The sequence below is a fragment of the Perognathus longimembris genome, chromosome 2 (genome assembly GCF_023159225.1).
Source record: "Perognathus longimembris pacificus isolate PPM17 chromosome 2, ASM2315922v1, whole genome shotgun sequence".
Lineage (NCBI taxonomy): Eukaryota > Metazoa > Chordata > Mammalia > Rodentia > Heteromyidae > Perognathus > Perognathus longimembris.
In genome coordinates, this window is record NC_063162.1 from 115,029,547 (window position 1) to 115,050,662 (window position 21,116).

At 35.7% G+C, this 21,116-nt stretch overlaps 1 protein-coding gene across 4 annotated transcripts in view; it reads left to right on the forward strand.

Annotated features, from left to right (window-relative positions):
- Positions 1–21,116, forward strand: part of Cfap69 (cilia and flagella associated protein 69) — a 49,735-nt gene that overhangs the window by 17,325 nt on the left and 11,294 nt on the right. For all 4 annotated transcript variants that reach the window (XM_048339973.1, XM_048339976.1, XM_048339975.1 and 1 more), the window contains exons 7-17: positions 1,136–1,285; positions 1,388–1,565; positions 4,065–4,188; positions 5,372–5,420; positions 5,512–5,633; positions 7,829–8,045; positions 11,172–11,336; positions 14,777–14,895; positions 16,556–16,674; positions 18,552–18,633; positions 20,563–20,755. In XM_048339973.1, the coding sequence (XP_048195930.1) occupies positions 1,136–1,285; positions 1,388–1,565; positions 4,065–4,188; positions 5,372–5,420; positions 5,512–5,633; positions 7,829–8,045; positions 11,172–11,336; positions 14,777–14,895; positions 16,556–16,674; positions 18,552–18,633; positions 20,563–20,755 (1,518 nt within the window). The remainder of the gene's footprint in view (positions 1–1,135; positions 1,286–1,387; positions 1,566–4,064; positions 4,189–5,371; positions 5,421–5,511; positions 5,634–7,828; positions 8,046–11,171; positions 11,337–14,776; positions 14,896–16,555; positions 16,675–18,551; positions 18,634–20,562; positions 20,756–21,116) is intronic.

Consider the following 21,116-nt stretch of genomic DNA (forward strand, 5'->3'; position numbering starts at 1 on the left):
GAAGTAAATTCATTGTCCAAACAATGAAAACATTGACTATTTGTATCATGCCATTTTGTTTTACAAAAAGTTGTATCTACTGACAACAGTGTTATTTGGTGGAAGAAGGGTATTAAAGAGTGTTTACAAAATCTTTGGGCTTATTTTTGTATTCACTAATATCTGAGATCAATACACTATGGACCCCATGTCAAAAGTGGCATACCACATATTAAATGTTGGAGCACAGCCATTTCCATTTATTTTGGAATTGTTGTCACTTACTTGATACAATATGTATCATGCCACAATATTCTTAGTTAAGTAGTTGAGACAGAAACTTTATGATGGGGAAAACTTGAAACATATACTATGTGGCTCTTTACAGAAAAAGGTTCCCCATCTCTCTATATATAATATTTTTAATTGTCAAGATGATGTACAGAGGGGTTACAGTTACATACTTAAGGTAGTGAATACATATACATTTCTTTTCATACTGGTTACCCCTTCCTCATTTTTCTCCCTCCTTCCCTCCTCCCATCCCCTCAACCCACCCATCTTGCTTTTTAAATTTTTTTTTCAAAACTAAATTCTTACCCTGGAGTACCTTGTCAATCTAGTCCACAGTGCTTATGACTGCTATGATTATTAACCATAAAACAATTCCTTCCAGATTGGGTGATATATACATATACATTTCTTTTCTTTTGCTTAGTGCAAACTGTTCCTTCTTTTCTCTTAATTTCTTCCCTCCTCCCCACTGCCCTTGAGCTGCTTAGTTTGCTCTCATCAATGTCCATTGCAGCTGTTGGGCCCTTTCTACTGTATTTTCCCCCCATTTTCCATTCATTCTGTGCCCTCTTCCCAGCTTCTTTCAGATGTGCTCATGTGTATACCTTGAGTGAGGGAAAGGGTATAGGATCCTTTAAATTCTCTAAGACTAATTATGAAGATGTCTTTTGCTTCCTTATCTTTGGAGTTCTTTAGCCTGGATATTAATTTATGTACATATGAATTTGTGTTATGTATATAGCTTTTAAGTGCCATACTATTTTTAAAGTGTTCTTGTTTCTCTTGTTGAATGGTAAATTACTCACACTTTTCTCTTGATCATTCCGGGAAATAACTGCGTTTTTCCAAATAATTGTGCTAGGTTACCAGCAAGCTAGTTCATCATACAAGATCAAAATGGCTGAGGTTGGAGGATTGGCTGGAAGAATGGTCCAGTCAATGATCTTGCTTGAAAATCAGCTAGTTGAGAAACTTTGGGTACTTAAAGTTCTGCAGCATCTCTCAACTTCTGGTTTGTATAGCATTCTTAAACATTTCATTGACATCTATTTTGTTTCCACCTAAGAATGTCAACACTGTACAATCTAAATCATTTTTAAATTTTATTTTTCAGAAGTTAACTGTGCCGTAATGTTAAAAGCACAAGCAGCAAGCAGAATTTGTGCTCATCTCAATGATCCCGACCCCTCCGGACAGCTTCTATTTCGTTCATCAGAAATACTTTGGAATTTATTGGAGAAGTCTTCAAAGGAAGAAATCATACAGCAGCTTAGTAACTTGGAATGTTTGCTGTAAGTATATGTAGCTAGACAAATTTATTTTATTTTAAAATTATTATATTTGCCAATGATATGATACCATTCTTTGAGTCAGTTTCGATTAATTTTTTTTGATTCATAGAATGACTAATTCAGAATATTCTCACCATTGTTTAAGTGCATCTTCTCAATAAGAGGACAGTCTTTTCTTTCCTGCTTTTTCTTTTAATTAGTGCTGGTGATGAAGACCAAAGCCTCATCTATAATAGTTAGGCCCATTACCACTGAGCCCAACCCCAAACCACACTTTTCCATGTGCAAACCTTTTATATTAGCATGTGAAGCTAATTTTTACCTTTATAAATATTTAAAGTAAACTTAGACATATAAAATATGTTTCTCTTAATCCTTAAATTTCTTAGTAAGTGCTTACTATTTGCCAGAAACTGTGAGAAAAAATCAGCCATAAAATGAGTAAGCCTTCGAGTTGTTTACTCATTTATCCAACAAACTGTGCCAGAGTCAGTACTAGATTATGAAAATAGAACTGGAAACAATACAGACATGGTCTTTATTTTCAAAGAATTAATGTTATCTAGAAGAAGAGGACTGATAACTAGGCATCTGAAAATAAGTGGTATAAACACAAAAGATGCTTTGTCTTCTTCAGAAGGAAGTGAATCAGCCCAGTCTTATTTGTAAGTGACAGAAACTATAACTCATGTGACTTAAGCAATATAGGATAGTTATGTACTCATGTAACTAAAAATGAAGGATAAAACTGAGTTTATGTGCAAGTTTATTCACGACTCAGGAAATATCAGGGCTTGGTCTTATATCTCCCACCATTATCTTCCACTATGTAGACTTCATTCCTGAACTAGGTGGTAAGAACTAGGAAGTGAAGGCTCATATCATCTCAACCCCAAATTAAGCAGAGGAAGGTTGCTACTTGAAAACTCAAAGAAAATAGGTCATAAAATGCAATCTCTCTTGGCCCAGAATAGTATAATGTTGGCTGGTGCACATTCCAATTCCAGAGAGAAGGAATGCTGTCATTGGCTAAAAAGCAGCTAAGGGCAGCTTCACAGGGCCAAAAGTTGAAGATGAATGAATACCTACATAAAAACACTGATAGGGTTAATAGAATAAAAGTTCAGGTGGATCTCAAGAGACAAATGGCAACTATAGAGGGAACCTCACTCAGAATTGAAGAGTTAATACATACTTCCTGAATCCTAATTGGAAATCAGAATCCTAATTAGAAATTAGAATCACAGAAGACTTTTTATGTACAGAGAACATTCTAGGCAGGGGAAACAAAAGTAAACTTTAGCAAAATCAAAAGAAATAGAGTATAGTCAGAACATAAAGAGCAGAGTAGAATGAAGAGAAAGCTAATGTTAGTAGGTACCACAACATGAAAGACCTGACAAGCCTTATTAGAGAGGGAGGACTTTATCCTAAAACTCAGCAAAAGATATGTGGCCTTGTTTTTTGGTTGTTTTTTTTTTTTTTTTTTTTTTTTTTTTTTTTGGCCAGTCCTGGGCCTTGGACTCAGGGCCTGAGCACTGTCCCTGGCTTCTTCCCGCTCAAGGCTAGCACTCTGCCACTTGAGCCACAGCGCCCCTTCTGGCCGTTTTCTATATATGTGGTGCTGGGGAATCGGACCTAGGGCCTCGTGTATCCAAGGCAGGCACTCTTGCCACTAGGCTATATCCCCAGCCCCTGTGGCCTTGTTTTTTATAAAAGGCTTTTAGTAATTTTAACATGGTTTTATCAAATATTTTAAAGCAGTCATTTTGAATACCATATATAGTTTGCATTATTGGATTCTTATCTGGTACATAGAGGCAGATTGGGAAGTGTGCAAAACATTACAACCACTTCAATGAATAGTATAAAAGCAAGATTTTGTGATTGGGAACTGAAGTAGTATTTCCATAGAATTAGTGTCTTAGTTCAAGCAACTATAATGAAGTTTCATACAGCCGGTGGAATACAATCAACAGTATTTTTTTTCTCATAGTTTTAGAGGCCCCAAACCAGAATAGCTGAAATCTGACAGGGTTACTCTTCCTATCTCCTCATATGGAAGAAAAAGGAACAAGACAACTCTCTGGAGTCCCTTTTATAAGGGACTTTTATAAGGGACTCTCATGGCCTAATTATCTCACAAAGACACTACTTCTTGAAAGCGTTTTTGGAGATTCTTGAAGGGTATCACAACCACTTATATACCCTTGACTAAAGAATGGTCCTCCTCTATCAGAGATGGTCTTCTTCAACCAAACTTCAGGATGAGCACGCGTGGAGCATGTGGGAGTTAGGGGACACTCACCCAACCAGCCAGGTCAGAGCCAAATCAACCCTGGTGAAGCATGAGGTGACAAGTGTCCCAGCAAGATTACCCTCATACCCAAGGCCCCGCCTCTGAATTCTTTTATACCAGGAGTTAGGATTTCACCAAAGGAATTTTAGAGATACAAAGACATTTAGTCCATAATTTTTTTAAATATGTTTTATTTTTAGCGTTCTGAAGGAAGTATTTAAAAATTTGTTCGTGAGAGGTTTTACTCATTATGATCGTCAACTTAGAAATGATCTATTAGTGATCACAACAATAATAGCTCAAAACCCTGGAGCACCAATGATTGTAAGTATAAGTCAAATTTCACTTATCTTAATTGAAATAGACATAGGGGAGGATTTGTAAATTATCTTTATGTATCCTGTTGTAATGCCATGTAGTATTGTAATGTCATGATGATCTGTATTATAGTCTTCCTCTGCCAATCCTTTGCATTCTTTTGGAAATTTGGTGTCTTTCATTTTTATTTTCATTTACCAACAGATTTATCATTTATAATGTTATTTATAATTCAAAATGAAAACCTGGCATCATTTCTCTTTCTAGAACCTCACTATTACCTGTCGTAATAGCCACTGCCTATCACTGTCTTACTTTTCTTTTACTTGAAAATATCAGAAACTCACCTTAATTCTTGAAGTGTATGTTCAATGGATAAAATCTAGTTTGAACATCTTTTAGCACTTAAAAGTAATATTTCACTGTCTTCTGACGTTCATTGTTTGTGATAAAAAGCATTTATTATTTCAAATTATTTTCCCTTCTGTGTAATTTATCACATTAATTTCTGGCAGTTTCCATATTGTTAGCATTATCTTTGATTTTTAATATGATGTACCAAGTTGTGTTCTTTTTCTTTATTCGTGAGGTTCATAAACTTTCTTGAATTGTAAGTTTAATTCTAACAGAACTTGAGACCTTTTGGCTTTTTATTTCTTGAAATATTTTTAGTCCCATTCTCTTCTCCTCTTGGGCTATGATTCCAATTACTTGTACGTTTGACTTTTTTTATTGTCCCACAAATATATAAGTCTGTGTTCACTCCTTTGTATATTAGTCAGATTAGATTGTTGTACTAATATATAGCTTTAAATTCATTGTCTTTTGTTGTCATTCCTCCCTTTCTATGCCAGTTAAAGATACATCTAATGAATTACAGAACTATGCAGATTTAATGTTTTTGTTCTTAGTAAATTTGAAATGAATTTGTAAGTGAAACATTCATAAGAGAATGTAAAATACTTAGAAGCATCAGAAGCAACATTAAAATTATGTTAATAATGTTAATAAGTCTGACTAGCTATATGCTTTCTTTTTCTTGCATTTATTCCTTGATATACTTAGTGCTTAAATCTCAAAGTAATTACAGTAGAAGAATTTGATAAATGCACTTGCATAGTAGGTTAGATGGACACATGTTACTTAACTGTCATTCTAATTAGTCTTCCATCTTGTCAATTTCTACTAGGAAAGTGGCTTTACCAGAGATTTGATACTATTTGCAACCTTTAATGAAGGTAAAAGCCATAAACTCTAAACTTCTTGTATTGTCTTGATGAATTTTGTGTATCATTTTAGCTTTCATTTCACTCTTTTTCCCCTTCACAGTTAAAAGTCAGAATCCTTTGGTCAAAGGTCTTAAGCTTTCTAATTCCTATGAAGATTTTGAGTTGAAGAAATTGCTATTCAATATAATTGTGATCTTATGTAAAGATTTATCTACTGTACAGGTAATCAAAGTGAGAAAGTTAATAAAAATCATCTTTGTAATGTGTTTAGCCATAACTACAAACTTGTCATCAGCACATGTCTTGTCCAGAGAATAACAAATTTACCAGCCTGAATTTTAGCTGTTAAAATTTTCCTTTGCTTCTATTTTCATACATAGTAAGAGACCTAATGTTAAAAAAAAACATAAACCAAAGAGAATGATTACTATATTAAATCCTCTGGATACGGGAACATAAAAGAAGTTCATACAAACACATCCAGTTTCATTTCCCTCCCTTCCTCACTTTCTCCCATTGTTCTTTCTTATTTCTCTCCCTCTATCTTCTTTTCCCTTTCAAGATGATTGGTCTTGCATCCAGGGACTCAAGCATACTAGGCAAGCATGCTACTTAAGCCATACCCTTACACCACCATGCAGTTAAATAATTTACTCTGACCATATAAAAAATGGTTAGCCTCATTCTCAAACATGTTGAAACCTGCCTTGTCTTCATGCAAACCTAACATTTCCAGTTTGTTATTACTAATGAATCTATCTTAATAATTAACTTCCTATGTAACAACGTAATGTAATTTGAAGGACTCTCAGACAAAATTCCAACTCCGTGTTATCACCCGCTAGCTAGGCAGTTTTTAAAAAATTGCTGAAACTTCCCGAGTTTCCATTTCCTTTGTACAAAAAAAGATGAATACACATCTGCCCCATTCGTGGGGCTCCTGTGATGTTGACATGAAATGCTACAAGAATATATTGGTAACAATTCCATTAGCTAAGTTACTCGTAAAACTTTTCCAAGCTCCTCTTTGTGAAAAACATAAAGGGGATACAGTCTCTCATTATCATTACAGCTAATGTAAAGCTGGGATACTTTAGTGGGTATGGCTTTAATGCAGAATCTCAGTGAATTACATCACTTTGTAACCATCAAAAACAGCTGTAATATTAATTCTGTTGTCATTTCAAATTTTCTATAACTTTTGTTTTACTAATATTGACATGCTACATTCAATAAAAATTTAAATTTGGGGCATATTAGTAAGCATGGCCTGTCACCCGACTGACCTTTGTTTGACAGAGTGTTTATATAAGTTCTATTGTGTGTACCTGCATATAAGCCATACTTCAGGGGGAAAAATGTGCTTTATCATACACAGGTCTATGAAGTGTTTACCTTGATGATGGGGGGGTAGACCTCAGTGGTACGATATTTGCCTACCATGTCCTGGGTCAGATCCTTAGCCCTGTAAAACCAAATCACTTTTCTTTGGAAGAAAGGGAAGAAAGGAAGAAATGCCAGTGGCTTATTTACCCCATATTTTGTACTTTTATGTTTTTATCATAAGCAAGGGATAAGTTACATGTATAAGCACTGTAGACAAAACCCATATTTTATATTATTATCAGCTAAAGAGTTCACACCTTAGAAATGAGAAGAATGGATCATAAACAACTGCTGTGCTTTGGCTATCTCCTGTAAATTGATATTTAGAAAGAAAATACTTCCAAATGATTACCAATAGAAACATCAAATTTGGGACAGGCAAGATGATATATACATGTGAATCTAGCTACTTGGGAAATAAAATGGTTTTGGTTTGAGGCTATCCTGGAAAAAAGGTTAGCAAGACTTCATGTCAATAAACAAGGCCTTTACGATGGTTCACTTCTTAATACAAGCTATGCAGAACGCTTAGGTAGGAAAATTTTGGTTCAATATTGGCCCTGTTAAATAATGTGAGAACTTGGGCTGGCAATATAGCTTAGCAGTAGAGTGCTTGCCTTGCATTCATGAAGCTCGATTCCTCAGCACCACACAAACAGAAAAATCCAGAAAAGGTGCTGTGGCTCAAGTAGTAGGGTGTTAGCCTTGAGCAAAAGAAGCTCAGGAACATTGCCCAGGTCCTGAGTTCCTGAGTTCAAGCCCCAGGACTGGCAAAAAAAAAAAAAAAAAAGTGCGAACTTATCTGAAAAAAACAACTAAAGCTCAAAAGACTAGAGGCATGGCTCAAGTGATAGGATATCAGTGGCATGAGGCCCTGAGTTCAATCCTTGTTCCACAAATATAAATACATAAATGGCTGAAAAACACTGTGTCTGAAATTGTTAAATTTTCTTAATTGTTTTAAGTATGCAAGTCTAATTTTCTTATTTAAAATGTCCTCCTAACAAAGTATCTTCTGCCCTTTCTCATAGCTATTAATTGATGGCAAAGTTGTTTTGGCCTTATTTACTTATGTTAAGAAACCGGAGAAACAGAAAATAATAGAGTGGTCTCTGGCACAGCATGAAGAATTACAGCTGCATGCAATCGCCACCTTATCTTCTGTGGCTCCCTTGTTAATAGAGGACTATATGTCGTGCCAGGGAAATGCTCGGATCCTGGCATTTCTGGAATGGTGTGAGAGTCAAGGTGAGAGGCTCCTCGGGATTCCAGTCAAAATCAGTGGACTTGAACTCAATAACATGCACAGAAAAAGGAACAAAGTTAATTCAAGTAACAAGAAATAAATACATGTAGGTCTCTGTCTCCTTCCTGAAACCATTTTGTACAATTTAATATCTACTAATAAAAATAAAGTAAGAATATAATTGATTTAAATCTTTGTATTAGGCCCATCAAAATTATATCTAAAAAGAAAATAAATTGGGACAATATTTTATTGCTTCTTTTCAACAAATATTTATTGAATGTCTACAAAGTATCATATACTGTTTCAGTGGTTTAATATATTTTTATGCTTAAAATAAGTAAGAATTCTTATCTTTATGGAGTTTAAAATCTTGTAGGTCTCTATCTAGAAGTAATGACTCCATATGTAGTCTACCAGTTTAGGAGAACCCAAACTTGTTTTATTACCATCAATTGGTTGTACAAAGGAATTTCATTTTGACATGCCCATATATGCATGCAGCGTACCTTGATCAGACTCCCTCCCTCCATCACTTCCTTTTGCTCTCCTTCCCACTTTCTAAAACAATCTCAACAAGCTTCACTGGTCCGTTTCCACTCATACACATCAAGTATTTTTACCACATTCACTCTCCTTCACTTTCTCCATTTGCCCTCCCACTCCCATTAGTATCCTGTTTCACCTTTGTAATATTAATTTTTGTTAAGGGACATGTTATTTGCTCAAAGGGGCTTCACTGTGTCATTTCATACATGCATACACCATACTTTAACCAGATTGATTATATGTGTTTGTGATCATGTATTTACATTTATGTTTGTCTTTTTAGGTCTAGTACCCACATATGAGAGAAAGCATGTGATCTTTATCATTGATCCATTCATCATTTGTAGGACATCTGGGCTGTTTCCGTAGCTTGGCTATTGTAAATAGTGCTGCAATGAACATGGATGTGCAAGTGCCTCTATTGTATCCTAACTTACATTCCTTCTAATATATGTTCAAGAGTGGTATTGCTGGCTCATAGAGTAGTTTTATTTTCAGCTTAGTTTTGTTGTTTATTTAAGTGGTACAGCAAGGAGTCTGAGAGAGAAAGAAAGAGAGAGGGAATACCATTAAAGGGAAATAGCAGGCCCAAGCCAGATGGCTCAAGGGCCAAGTTAAAGCATTTCCTACTCCCCATCCAGAAAATGAGAGTTAAAGACTTCCATTTTTGGGCTGGGAATATGGCCTAGTGGCATGAGTGCTTGCCTCCTAAGGTTTGTACTACTTTACATTCCTACCAACAGTGTAGAAGGGCTCCTTCTCCCCATATCGTCACCAGTATTTATTGTTGCTTTTGTCCTTTAGGATGGCCATTCTGACTGGAACGAGATAAAATCTCAATGTTGTTTTGATTTGCATTTCCTTTATGATGAAGAAAATTGAGCATATTCTTTAAGTATTTATTGGCCATTTGTACTTCTTCTTTGAGAAGTGTCTGTTCATTTGCTCAAATATTAATTAGGTTGATTCTTTGAAAGTTTATATTTTTTTAGTTCCTCGTGTCAGATGTAAAGCTAGCAAAGATTTCCTCCCATTCTCTAAGCTGACTTTTCAGTCTAGTAACTATTTCCTCTGCTGTGTAGGTTTTTAGCTTATTGCCATCCCTTTGTCCAATCTTTGCTCCATTTGGTGACCGTTTGGGTTTCTAGTTAGGAAGGTACTATGTCAATATTTTCTGGTGTTGTCTCTGTTTTTCCTGTAGTCATTTCAAAGTTTCAGGTCCTACATTAAGATCCTTGATCTGCTTTGAAATTGGTGTTAGTTCAGGACAAGGGATAAGGATCTAGTTTCAGTCTTCTGCATGTAGATACTATTTTCCAAACACCATTTTTTGAAGTCTTTCTTCTCCAGTCTTTGATAAAAATCAGATGGTAGTAGGTGCATGGGCTCATTTCTGAGTCTTTTAGTCTCTTCCATTGGTCTTTATGTCTGTTTTACTCTACTTCCATGCTGGTTTTCTTCTTATGGCTCTTAGTATAATATGAAGTCTGGTATTATAATTATTCTCTCTCATGCTTTGGCTACTTGGAGTTCTCTGTGCTTCTATATGAATTTAAAGATTGACTTTTCTATTTCTATAATGATTGACATTGGAATTTTTATGAGGATTACACAAAATCTGTAGATTGCTTTCCATAGCATGGCTATTTTTACAATGTTTGTCTTGACAATTCATGAGCAGAAAAGGTCTTCCCATCTTCTAGTGTCTTCTTTAGTTTCTTTCTTCAAGGTTTTATCATTTCAATTGTAGAGGTCTTTCACATCCTTGTTTAGTTTTATTGCTAAGTTTCTCCCTAATCTCCTCCCCCACCACTCCCCACCAAACACAGGCTGTTGTGAATGGGATTGTTCTCCCAATCTCCAGTTACAAAACGTAGAGATTACTATATGAAAAAAAATCTGAATAATGTATCAGTGTAAACTTGAAAAATGTTCACTACCCCTTAACTGAGAAGTTAGGGTCAAGATTTGTAAAAGCTTCTATGTTTTAAAAGGAAGAAAATTCAGAGAAAAGTATGTCAAGGTTAGGGACTGCCATATCAAAAAAATTTTACATTTTCAAAAATAGTTTCACATCACTCAACCTGCTCGGTAATCAGAGAAATCAAATTAAGATAAAAATGAATGAGCATTTCTCATTTAACAGACTTGAGGGGAAATTATATTTGACAACTTTGGTAACAAAACATGAGTATGCTTGTTTAATTCCCTAATCACTTGAAAAAATTTAGCAGTAGGAAGGAGAGATAAACCAGTGTGTAGTAGTGGGCAGTTAGTAAATGTATAAACTGTAATTGATTTATACAAGGAATGTTGAGACTGAAACAGGTGATCTGGATTTTCTTAGGACAATGTGAATAACTTAAACTGATTATATTTACTGAAAAATGTTGCAAAAGATGCAAAGAGTAGAAAGGAGACAGAGGGATATTTTATTTCTCTGACAAAAAGCAAATATAACAGAATGTTAACATATTGAAACATATGGGTAGACACATAAGGTATCTAGTGCATTCGTTTGTTTATGTTAAATGTTTTAGTTTTTCACATAAAATAATTTTATTAATTTCTCTCCACAGATCCCTTCTTCAGCCATGGTAATAGTTTTCATGGCACAGGTGGCCGTGGCAATAAGTTTGCCCAGATGCGTTACACTTTAAGACTTCTGAGAGCCATGGTCTATCTTGAAAATGAGACTATAAACACAGATCTTTGTGAAAAGGGAACAATTCAACAACTGATAGGTAAAATACAACCTGGCAGTTTTACTTATAAACGTAAAAAAAAACACATTGTATTTACCTGTAGAAGTTTGTCTCAAATATTTTTCTACAAACTTACTTTGTTTCAAAGGCTATGAATGTCCTGAAAACTTAATCTTTGTTTTATATTTCATAAATCAGATTTTCCTCTTATCAAATGCCATAATCACTAATCCTTTAAACATGTTTTCCACAATTCAGAGGTCATTTCATCAACAATTGTCTCTTTTTAATGGACTATTGTAATGTTTTGTTCTATTAATGAGATCAAAACTTTGGGCCAAGCCTTTTGGAACCATTTTAAAAGAGGATAATGTTACATTTTTGGACCCATTTGGCATATCAGAACACTGACTTATGTATTAGTATAACAGAAACATATAAAGGGGTTTCATTTATGGAGAAAAATATGAGGATTTCTTTGATTTTTACTTTATAATTAAAGCTGATTTCCTGCTTATTAAAAAATAGTCTTCCAGCAAAAACCTTTCCTTATTTTGAAAAGTGATTTCCCCCTTCATATTCAGCAGCTGCCTTTTGTAAATGATATAAAATCAGTTCTCCATATCCATTGGCTTTGGCATCCATGCATTCAACCCCTACAGATTAAAAAAATTGAAAAAGAAAATAAGTATACATTGAACTGTAATGACCATGTTTAGATTATTTTTGTCACTCTCTGGACAATATAATATAAGAACTATTTTCTTAACATTTTAAGGTTAGACTGCACAGGAAGAAATGCATAGTTTATATGCAAACACTGCATCATTTTACACAGGGGACCTGGGCATCCTAGACTTTGATAGCTAAGAAAATTCTAGAATCAATCACATAACAAATCAAGAAACATATATAATCTGTATTATCTCTGTCTTCCTGTGACACATACCTGAGATAACTCAATGTAGGCAATGTAGGAAATGAAGGCATAGTTTGGCTCAAAAGTTTCATTCCATGGTCAGTAGCCCATTGCTTTTGGGCCTGGGGGTAAAGCAATGTATCATGATGGAAGCATTTGGTAGGGGAAGCTGCTCATCTCTGCTGGCCTGGAAGCTGAAGAGAAACAGGAAGAAGCCAGAGTCCCAATATCCCCTCCTTCCAGTAGGCCCCCTCCTCTTCCAGAACTTCCCAACAGCACCATAAACTGGGGGCCACCTTAAATACATTACTTCCAAACTAAAACAGTGCTAGACCTACACAAAGCCTCTTCTACTCATTAAAGTACCTTCCTTCTATCGTCAGGAGAAAGGGATGGTGTCCTCCACACATAGGATAAAAGATATATGTTTTGGAAGTGGGGCTGAGCAAGACATTTACCTTCTTGCCAAGTTTTCTTACTCTTTTGTCACACCTGTGGACATATCATTGGTTAAATTCAGTCTTGGGGTCCCTAACTGGAATGCAATCTTCCATGCATCCATTTTAATCCTAGCTGGGATGGGGGAAACTGGAAATGTGTTTGGGAAAAGAGGAAGCTAACAGCAAAGGTTCTCGGCTTCTTAGGATGTTTTCCTGGTAACTGGAAAGAAGTTTACTCTTGAGAGTAAAAGTAAGGGCCTCCTCATTTTTAATCTAGTAGCATGCTCAAAAATAAAGTAGGTATATTTTAAATGTAATTTCTCGGTAAATATATTTTCTATGTAGATGAAGGGATTGCAAATGTGGATAGAGATCAGGATCTCCTTTATAAGAACAAAACAAATATATGTATATCATAGAAAAACAGCATATGTTACTCTGTACCATCAGTTAGACACCTAATGCCACAGAAATGAAGAAGTATGGGTGATTTTGAAGCTTGGGCAATCTTAGAAACCAGTAAGAGGAAAGTTTAGTCTTTTACGCAAAGAGCGCATGAAAAGAAACAGGCTAAAATATTCATGATGGCATGTTTTAGAGATGGCTAAGTGAAGTCCAGGTTTTATGAAGACAAGTGCTATATGGCAAGGCTAATTGTATAGTCAGGGACCAAGCTAGAAAATGTTTTCAGTTTGAATGTCACCCTAAATGAAAAGACATTGAGGGTCTTGTTCCTGATATTTTGTATGCAATACTATGTTATCAGAAAAAGAATCTGAAAGAAATAGAATGATTTAAGATATAATAAAGAGGGAATAAGGCAGTGAGTTAATGGGTACCTAAATATGAATAAATTAATTCCATATTATCATGCTATGTGTTATTGACTATAAGGAAATCTATGGACATACACCCAAAGAGAATAAGACTGTCTAGAAGAAAACTGGAGACCTGTGGCCAGTCCATAGGATTTTTTTGAAGGTGCTCCTGATACAGGAACAATAGACTCTTCTGTCCATGTCATGCCCTGAATTGCCTCCACAGATGGTTCAGCCAACCACTAGGGTCTGATTACACATTTTTAGTTTATGCTTTAAAGGAGCAAGACTAGTCCCCCCCCCAGAGCCAACTATTAGGGATAGGCTGGGATTTCTTTGGAAATGTGACTCCATACCTTCTTTCTAATGACAGTGACCCCATTAAGAAAGAAAAAAAAAAAGTGGGGCTGGGGATATGGCCTAGTGGCATGAGTGCCTGCCTCATATACATGAGGCCCTGGGTTCGATTCCCCAGCACCACATATACAGAAAATGGCCAGAAGGGGCGCTGTGGCTCAAGTGGCAGAGTGCTAGCCTTGAGCAAGAAGAAGCCAGGGACAGTGCTCAGGCCCCGAGTCCAGTCCCCAGGACTGGCCAAAAAAAAAAAAAGAAAGAAAAAAAAAGTGACTTTTGTTAATTATTTAAACCTAAAAGATGGTCCTTAAGTGAGTGGCATTTAATCAATTATTACTTCCTGTTTTTAAGTCCTTTTCAGTTTTGATTGCAAGGGAAGGTTTTTAATCTATATAGAATTCTAATATCTAAAGTTGGAAGAGCAATTTCAAGTAGATATAAGGAGAAGATGCCAAAAAAAAAAAAGTAATAGAGATAGAAGACTACTTAGAGAGCTCATTCACATGTATTGGCTTTGTAACCACAAGAGATGGAGCAAAGTACAATCATATATTTTGGCTATATATTTATAAAGGTCCTCCTGAAAGTCTACATACTTTTAAAGAGTTTGGCAGGCAAAATGTCAATTTGTTAGGGCATCGTTTAAAAACACTCCATTAGTTTTATAATATAACATGTGAGACTAATTGTTATATTGACACATTCTGTATACATGGAAATATGAATGTGCATATATGGGAATTCTGTATATATATATGGATAGTATTGAGAATTTAAGGACTCTTTATCGTCTTTATCATACTCTGTCCACAGTTTCTAGATTTTTATGCGATGAACATAGCCCCTTCCAAAATAGTTTCTCTAGCCAAAGAAACCTTTTTAGAAGAGGTTTTTCAGCAGCAACTGACCAAGACATAATCATTTTATATTGCTTTATTTTCACACCAGGAATCTTCAAAAATGCAATAAGAGAGCCTAATAAAAAGGAAGAAGCTATTGTTTTAGAAATCCAGTCTGATATATTACTTATCTTATCTGGCCTTTGTGAACATCATATTCAAAGGAAGGTATGTATTCCTGTAAATGTAAATTTTGTTCGGATCTCCCAAATATTTTGGAAGCCTATATTTTTAATTCTGTCAAAACTTAATGTTTTAATTAAGATATTATTTTGCTATTACTTGTAGTATAGCAAAATCTACTATTTTTATAACTAAAATATTGCTCACAGAAAAATGAATGATTTGAAGTAGTTTTTTTTGGTGTAGGGTTTGACAAGTATAAAGAGCATATACATTTCCCTGTAAATTCCCATGTCTCTATGAATTTTCATTATTTCCTTAGCAACCATGCCACCTCTTAGCCTTAACACTGTAGTACTAGAATCACAGTTTTTTGACTTATTTCCATCACCTAGAAAGAAATATCAGGTATTCTTAAATATATCCATATTGCTGCATTACCAATAGCTCCTTTTATTGCTTGATAGTACTCTATTGTATGAGTATACAAAAATATGTTTGTTGATTACTCTATTGATAGATATATGGGGCCATTATGAACAAATTTTCAATGAACATTCCTGAACTAGGCTTTTTTATGGATATGTTTTCATTTCTCTAGAATAAATGCCTAGGAAATGAATTGATAGAAATAAGTAGATATATGCTTATTATTATGAGAAACTGACAGTTTTCCAAAGTGAACTGTATTATTGTATCAATTGGGCTCATGCCTAAATCTGAAAGTTAGAACAAGAGTGAGCTTTGGCTCAAGCCTATAATCCTAGCTGCGCAGGAGGCTGAGATCTAATGATCACAGTTTGAAGCCAAACCCTGGCAGGAAAGGCCAGAGATTCTTGTCTCCAGTTAACTATTTAAAACGCAGAAGTGAAGATGTGGTATAGCTCTATCCTTGAGCAAAAAAGCTTAGGGACAGCACCCAAGCTCTGAGTTCAAGCCCCAAAAAGTAAGGGGGGGGCGGAGAAAGTAAGGGAGGGAGGGAGGGAGGGATGGAAGGAGAGAAAAGGAAGGCAGGCAGGCAGGGAGGTAGGGAGGGAAGGAGGGAGGGAGGTAGGGAAGGAGGGAGGGAGGGGAAAGTCACAATGGTTAGATAGATGGATTTAGGGTAAAGGCAACAAGAATAATGCATGTCCAGGTAGCTCCCAGCCTTGTTACCATTTCTTGTCCTTTTTTATCCTGTGTCTGCTCTTCTAGAAATACAGTCATAAGCTTGCTTGCTAGGATCCAGAAGAGACAAGGCAATAAGAAAGACCACTCTGGTCAAGGGAAAATACTAAATGGTAATACATATTATTAAAGGTACAACTACCGTTAAACCTCTACTCTCTCCTGAGAGCATTATCATCTATGATAATAGTTAATGTCTGTAGCCATCTGATGTAATTCTATACTGTTTTTGTTATAACATGGAAAAGTACAAATGGCAAGATTCACAATTATTTTTTAAGAGAGAAATAGAAACCTAAATTTTGAAGAGACATTCAGTAAATGTGTTGATTAATGCCTTCTCTTAAAATGATTCACTCTATAAAACTTTGTCTAAAATTTTGTCTTAAATTCCTGAAAACAAGTTACAAATGCAGTTTTCCCTACATTGTCACTAATAGTTTCTCATAAAAATGGTTTTATGGAATAGGATGAAGTGGGGAAATAAGATATTACATATTTGTTTTGAGAAATAATTTTAAACAAATCATTTAAACAGGAAATTTTTGGAACTGAAGGAGTGGATTTAATTCTCCATGTAATGAAAACTGACCCCAAGAAGTTACAGAGTGGCTTAGGCTATAATGTACTTTTTTTTAGTACATTGGACAGCATTTGGTAAGTATTATTGTAATTGAGTTCAATAGAAGCACGGTTGAAGAAAATTTATTCTTCCAGTATGTGCATCAATATTTTGTCCCTCAAAACTTTGCCAAACAAACTTTCTCTGTGTTTTGTTCGTAGATAATCTAAAGTGACACCCTTGTCCTAAAGTGACATCCTTGTTCTTTGAAGATAATCTTGTTTATTATTCAAATAGAAAAGGCATACTTGCATGTAAACCAAATCCTGTGTGTGTGTGTGTGTGTGTGTGTGTGTGTGTGTGTGTGTGTGTGTGTGTGATTTTAAACCCATGGCATTTTGACCTGGTCTGGGGACAACACAGCATCCACCGTTCCTCATAAAGTGTGCTCTTATAGTTTGCCTCTGTTCCTAGGCTTTCTGCTCATTTACTGATGAGATTAGTAACCAATGTCTAGACTTTTCCATATTGAGTTGTGTTAATAATTAATTACATCTTTTTACTGAGTCTGGATACCTGGTAGAGTAAGTTTTGCAACTTTTTCTACTCTGTCAAGGAATTTGAATTTAAACAATGTAAAAAAAATCTCCAGATTTTTCAGAACAAGAATCAATAGAAATTATATGGAAATATTTATTTAAGGAATTGGCTCAAACAGTTATAAATACTGAAAGGTCCCAAATTAAGGGGGGGAACCCAACAAGATAGACACCTAGGAGAGCTAGTGATGTGGTTCCTCTCTATGACTGAAAGTCTGAGGACTAGGAAAGCCAATAGTCTGAGCTCTACTCTGAAAACTGGTAGGCTTGAGACCAAGGGGAGCCAGTTTTTCAGTTTGAGTCTGAAGGTTTGCATCCTGGTTCAGCAGTCAAGCAAAGTTTTCTGTTCAGATCTTCAATTGACTGTAAGTTGAGCCAGCAGCTTTATTCACTAATTCAGCTGGTTATATCATCCAGGAACACCTTTGTACATTATATGCCTAGTCACCTAAAGGTAGTAAAAACTAGAACCATATGAGTTGGCAGAACAAAGTTCTTGAATTTTTGAGTGCCCAGTTCTACCCTCCATATCAAACCCCATCAAACATGGTCATGAAACAAGGCATCTTGTTTTCAAAAGAGAACTATATTTGCCCCAAAAGATGAGCCTACTTTTCTGAAAGGAACAGGTATGTGTGTCCACCAGCAAATAGCTTTTCCAGCTCTATGCACATTGGAGAAAACAATAAAAATAGTCATGACAGCAACTTCAGTCCTCCACTCCTACATGCTCTGCACAGTGTTAAACAGTAGGCTCGTCAGCCAATAATCTCAACTGCAAATACAACATGTAATCCATAATTGTCAAATATTTGAGGTATGCCAACACTGAGAGATAACAAGCAGATAAACTTTGTAAAATTAGTTCTTCAAGAAAACAGAGAAGGGCTGGGGATATAGCCTAGTGGCAAGAGTGCCTGCCTCGGATACACGAGGCCCTAGGTTCGATTCCCCAGCACCACATATACAGAAAACGGCCAGAAGTGGCGCTGTGGCTCAAGTGGCAGAGTGCTAGCCTTGAGCAGGAAGAAGCCAGGGACAGTGCTCAGGCCCTGAGTCCAAGGCCCAGGACTGGCCAAAAAAAAAAAGAAAACAGAGAAGATCTTTAAGAATAAGTAATGGCATGAAAGCACAGCTGAGTGGTACACTTATGGAAAAGAACCAGGCACCAAGGAAGAATTAACTGGTATTTGTTAAGAATAGTTGAAACTAAACTACATTAGTAAAGTTTCTCCAAAGTTCTGTATGTCAGTAAGAGTCATTAGTTACTTAAGTCAGTTACTAACAAAAGTATTCCTTGAGAATGTTTGGATAGACAGAAAGCTCTACAAAATGAATTTAATAGTGAACAAGTAACTTTCCTTCAATTTAAGGTGCTGCATTCTGGGATGTTACCCCTCAGAGGATTATTTTCTTGAAAAGGAAGGCATTTTTCTCCTTTTGGATGTATTGTCAGTAAGTATGGTTACAACAAGTTTAAGACAAAAGATATATAAATCTGTCTTAACCTTGGCAAACTAAGTACTACAGTACCCATGTTTGTGAATGAATTGTGCCCCTACATTCTGCTCAAATGTATTCTTTTAATCCAAATCTCCCTGGAGTCTCAGAAAGCACAAATATAATAAAGTTTCTAAAAACTCGTCCAGTTAAGAAATCAAGTGTACTTAGGTCAGTGTTTCAAAATACACACAGACAGAGATTTGGGTTTATTCTCTGTATTCCATCAACTTGCCAATAGTTTGTAATGAACTAATCTATAAGAGAAACCAGTCACAGTTAATAACTTACAACCTTCCCTCCAGTATGAAAAGTTATTGTCCACATTAGACAAAAGTAAGCATTATTAAAGAATTGTGTGTGGTTGGAGGCAGTATGAAGAGGCCTGGTGTGCCTTGACCACTGTTTTATTTTGCAGGATGAGCTGGAGCCAGCATACTATAAGGCCTTCTGTAAAGACTGTCACCATTAGCAGTTGTGAAAAATATAAACCTCAGTTCTAAGTGGGTCCCATAGGCAACATGATATGGGGGAAAACATGGTTTATAGTAAAATGTTGAGAGAGATTCTCATGCAAAGTTCTAGCTATGTCACTGTCTATGATTGCCATCATTCTTTATTTTATTTACAGAATAATATGTCTACTTTCACAAATGTCATTATTTGTGTTTCTGAAAGAAAACAGCTAAATTACTAGTTTTCATCTATCCATCAGGGATAATGACAGTATGTAACTCATCACACCATTGGAAGGATTAAATGAGTGACACTGCATGTGTGCCTGTGCACACATACATATTCACATAGGTGTACATATGCACTCGGGTGTGCATGTGTATGTGTATGTACATATAGACATTTGTTAAAATGATACCTAATATGTACTAGGTACATATTGCTATGCTTTTGCTATTGCATTATTGTTGTTACTATTTTGTGGATAAATCCAATAAACTAATTACAATTATAACTAAACTAATTTTGATATTAATTTCAACCTTTTGTTTTTGGGTTTTGCCAGTCCTGGGGCTTGAATTCAGGGCCTAGGCATTGTCCCTGAGCCACTTTGTACCCAAGGCTAGTGCTCTACCACTTGAGCCACAGCACCACTTCCGGCTTTTTTTTTGTTGTTATTTATTGGAGATAAGAGTCTCATGGACCTTCCTGCCCAATGCAGGTTCTAACTGCGATTCTCAGATCTCAGCCTTCTGAGTAGATAGGATCACAGGTATGAGCCACCAGTGCCCAGCTTAATTTCAACGTTTGACATTTGTCTCTCCTGAAAATACAATAATTTTTTAAAAGATCTCTTCATTGGGGGGTCTACTTTATATAGTTCTGCTAAAATATTTATCCAGAATTACCATAATAATTTCTAGCAATAGTTAAATATTATTCAGAGCTTATTGTATGTCAGGCAGCCTCATAAAACTGAGCTGGTGGTTCACACCTGTAATCATAGCTACTTAGGAGCCCTAGATCCAAGGATTGTAGTTCAGTACCAGCCTGGACAGGAAAGTCCATGAGATTCTTATCTTCAGTTAATCACCAAAAGGCCAAAAGTAGAGCTATAGCTCAAGTAGTAGAGTGTTAGCCTTCAGCACAAAAACTCGGGACAGCACCTAGGCCCTGAGTTCATATCCAAGAACTGGCACAAAAAGAGAAAAAAAAACTTTGCAGATAATAAAACCTCTTATAAAAGGAAACATCCTTTAAATTCAGAAAGGTTACATGTTTCTTTGCCTTATTCTACTTATTGACAATAGACTAGAATAACTTCAAAAGTATTTCACATGGAAAAACTTATGCATATCTCTCTTTTTTAGAAAGATAACCATTCTTAATATTTATTATAACTCTTCATTTTCTGTTTTCTTGCTGAAGTTGAACCAAAAGAAATTCTGTAACCTAATACTTGGAATAATGGTTGAATTTTGTGATAATCCCAAAACTGTGGCTCATGTCAATGCCTGGAGAGGCAAGAAGGATCAGACAGCGGCTAGTCTTTTAATTAAATTGTGGAGAAAGGAAGAGAAAGAACTAGGAGTAAAACGAGACAAAAATGGGAAGATTGTTGGTAAGTGTATTCATAATTGTTAGATGCCTTTTTTAAAGAAAGAGATCATTAAAGGGAATCTGAAAATATGAGGAACACAAAGCCATATGCCTAAGTGTATCTTATCATATAAAATAATAATTATCAGTCAGGCACCAGTGGCTCATGCCTGTAATCCTAGCTACTCAGGATGCTGACTCTGAGGATTACAGTGCAAAACCAACCTGGGCAGAAGACTCTTATCAGCCTGTAAGACCCTCATCTACAGTTAACCACTCAAAAACTGGAAGTGAAACTGTGGTTCAAAGTGGTAGAACACTATCCTTGAGCAAAAAGAGCTCAGGGACAGCATCAAGACCCACAACCAACCAAAAATAGTTAA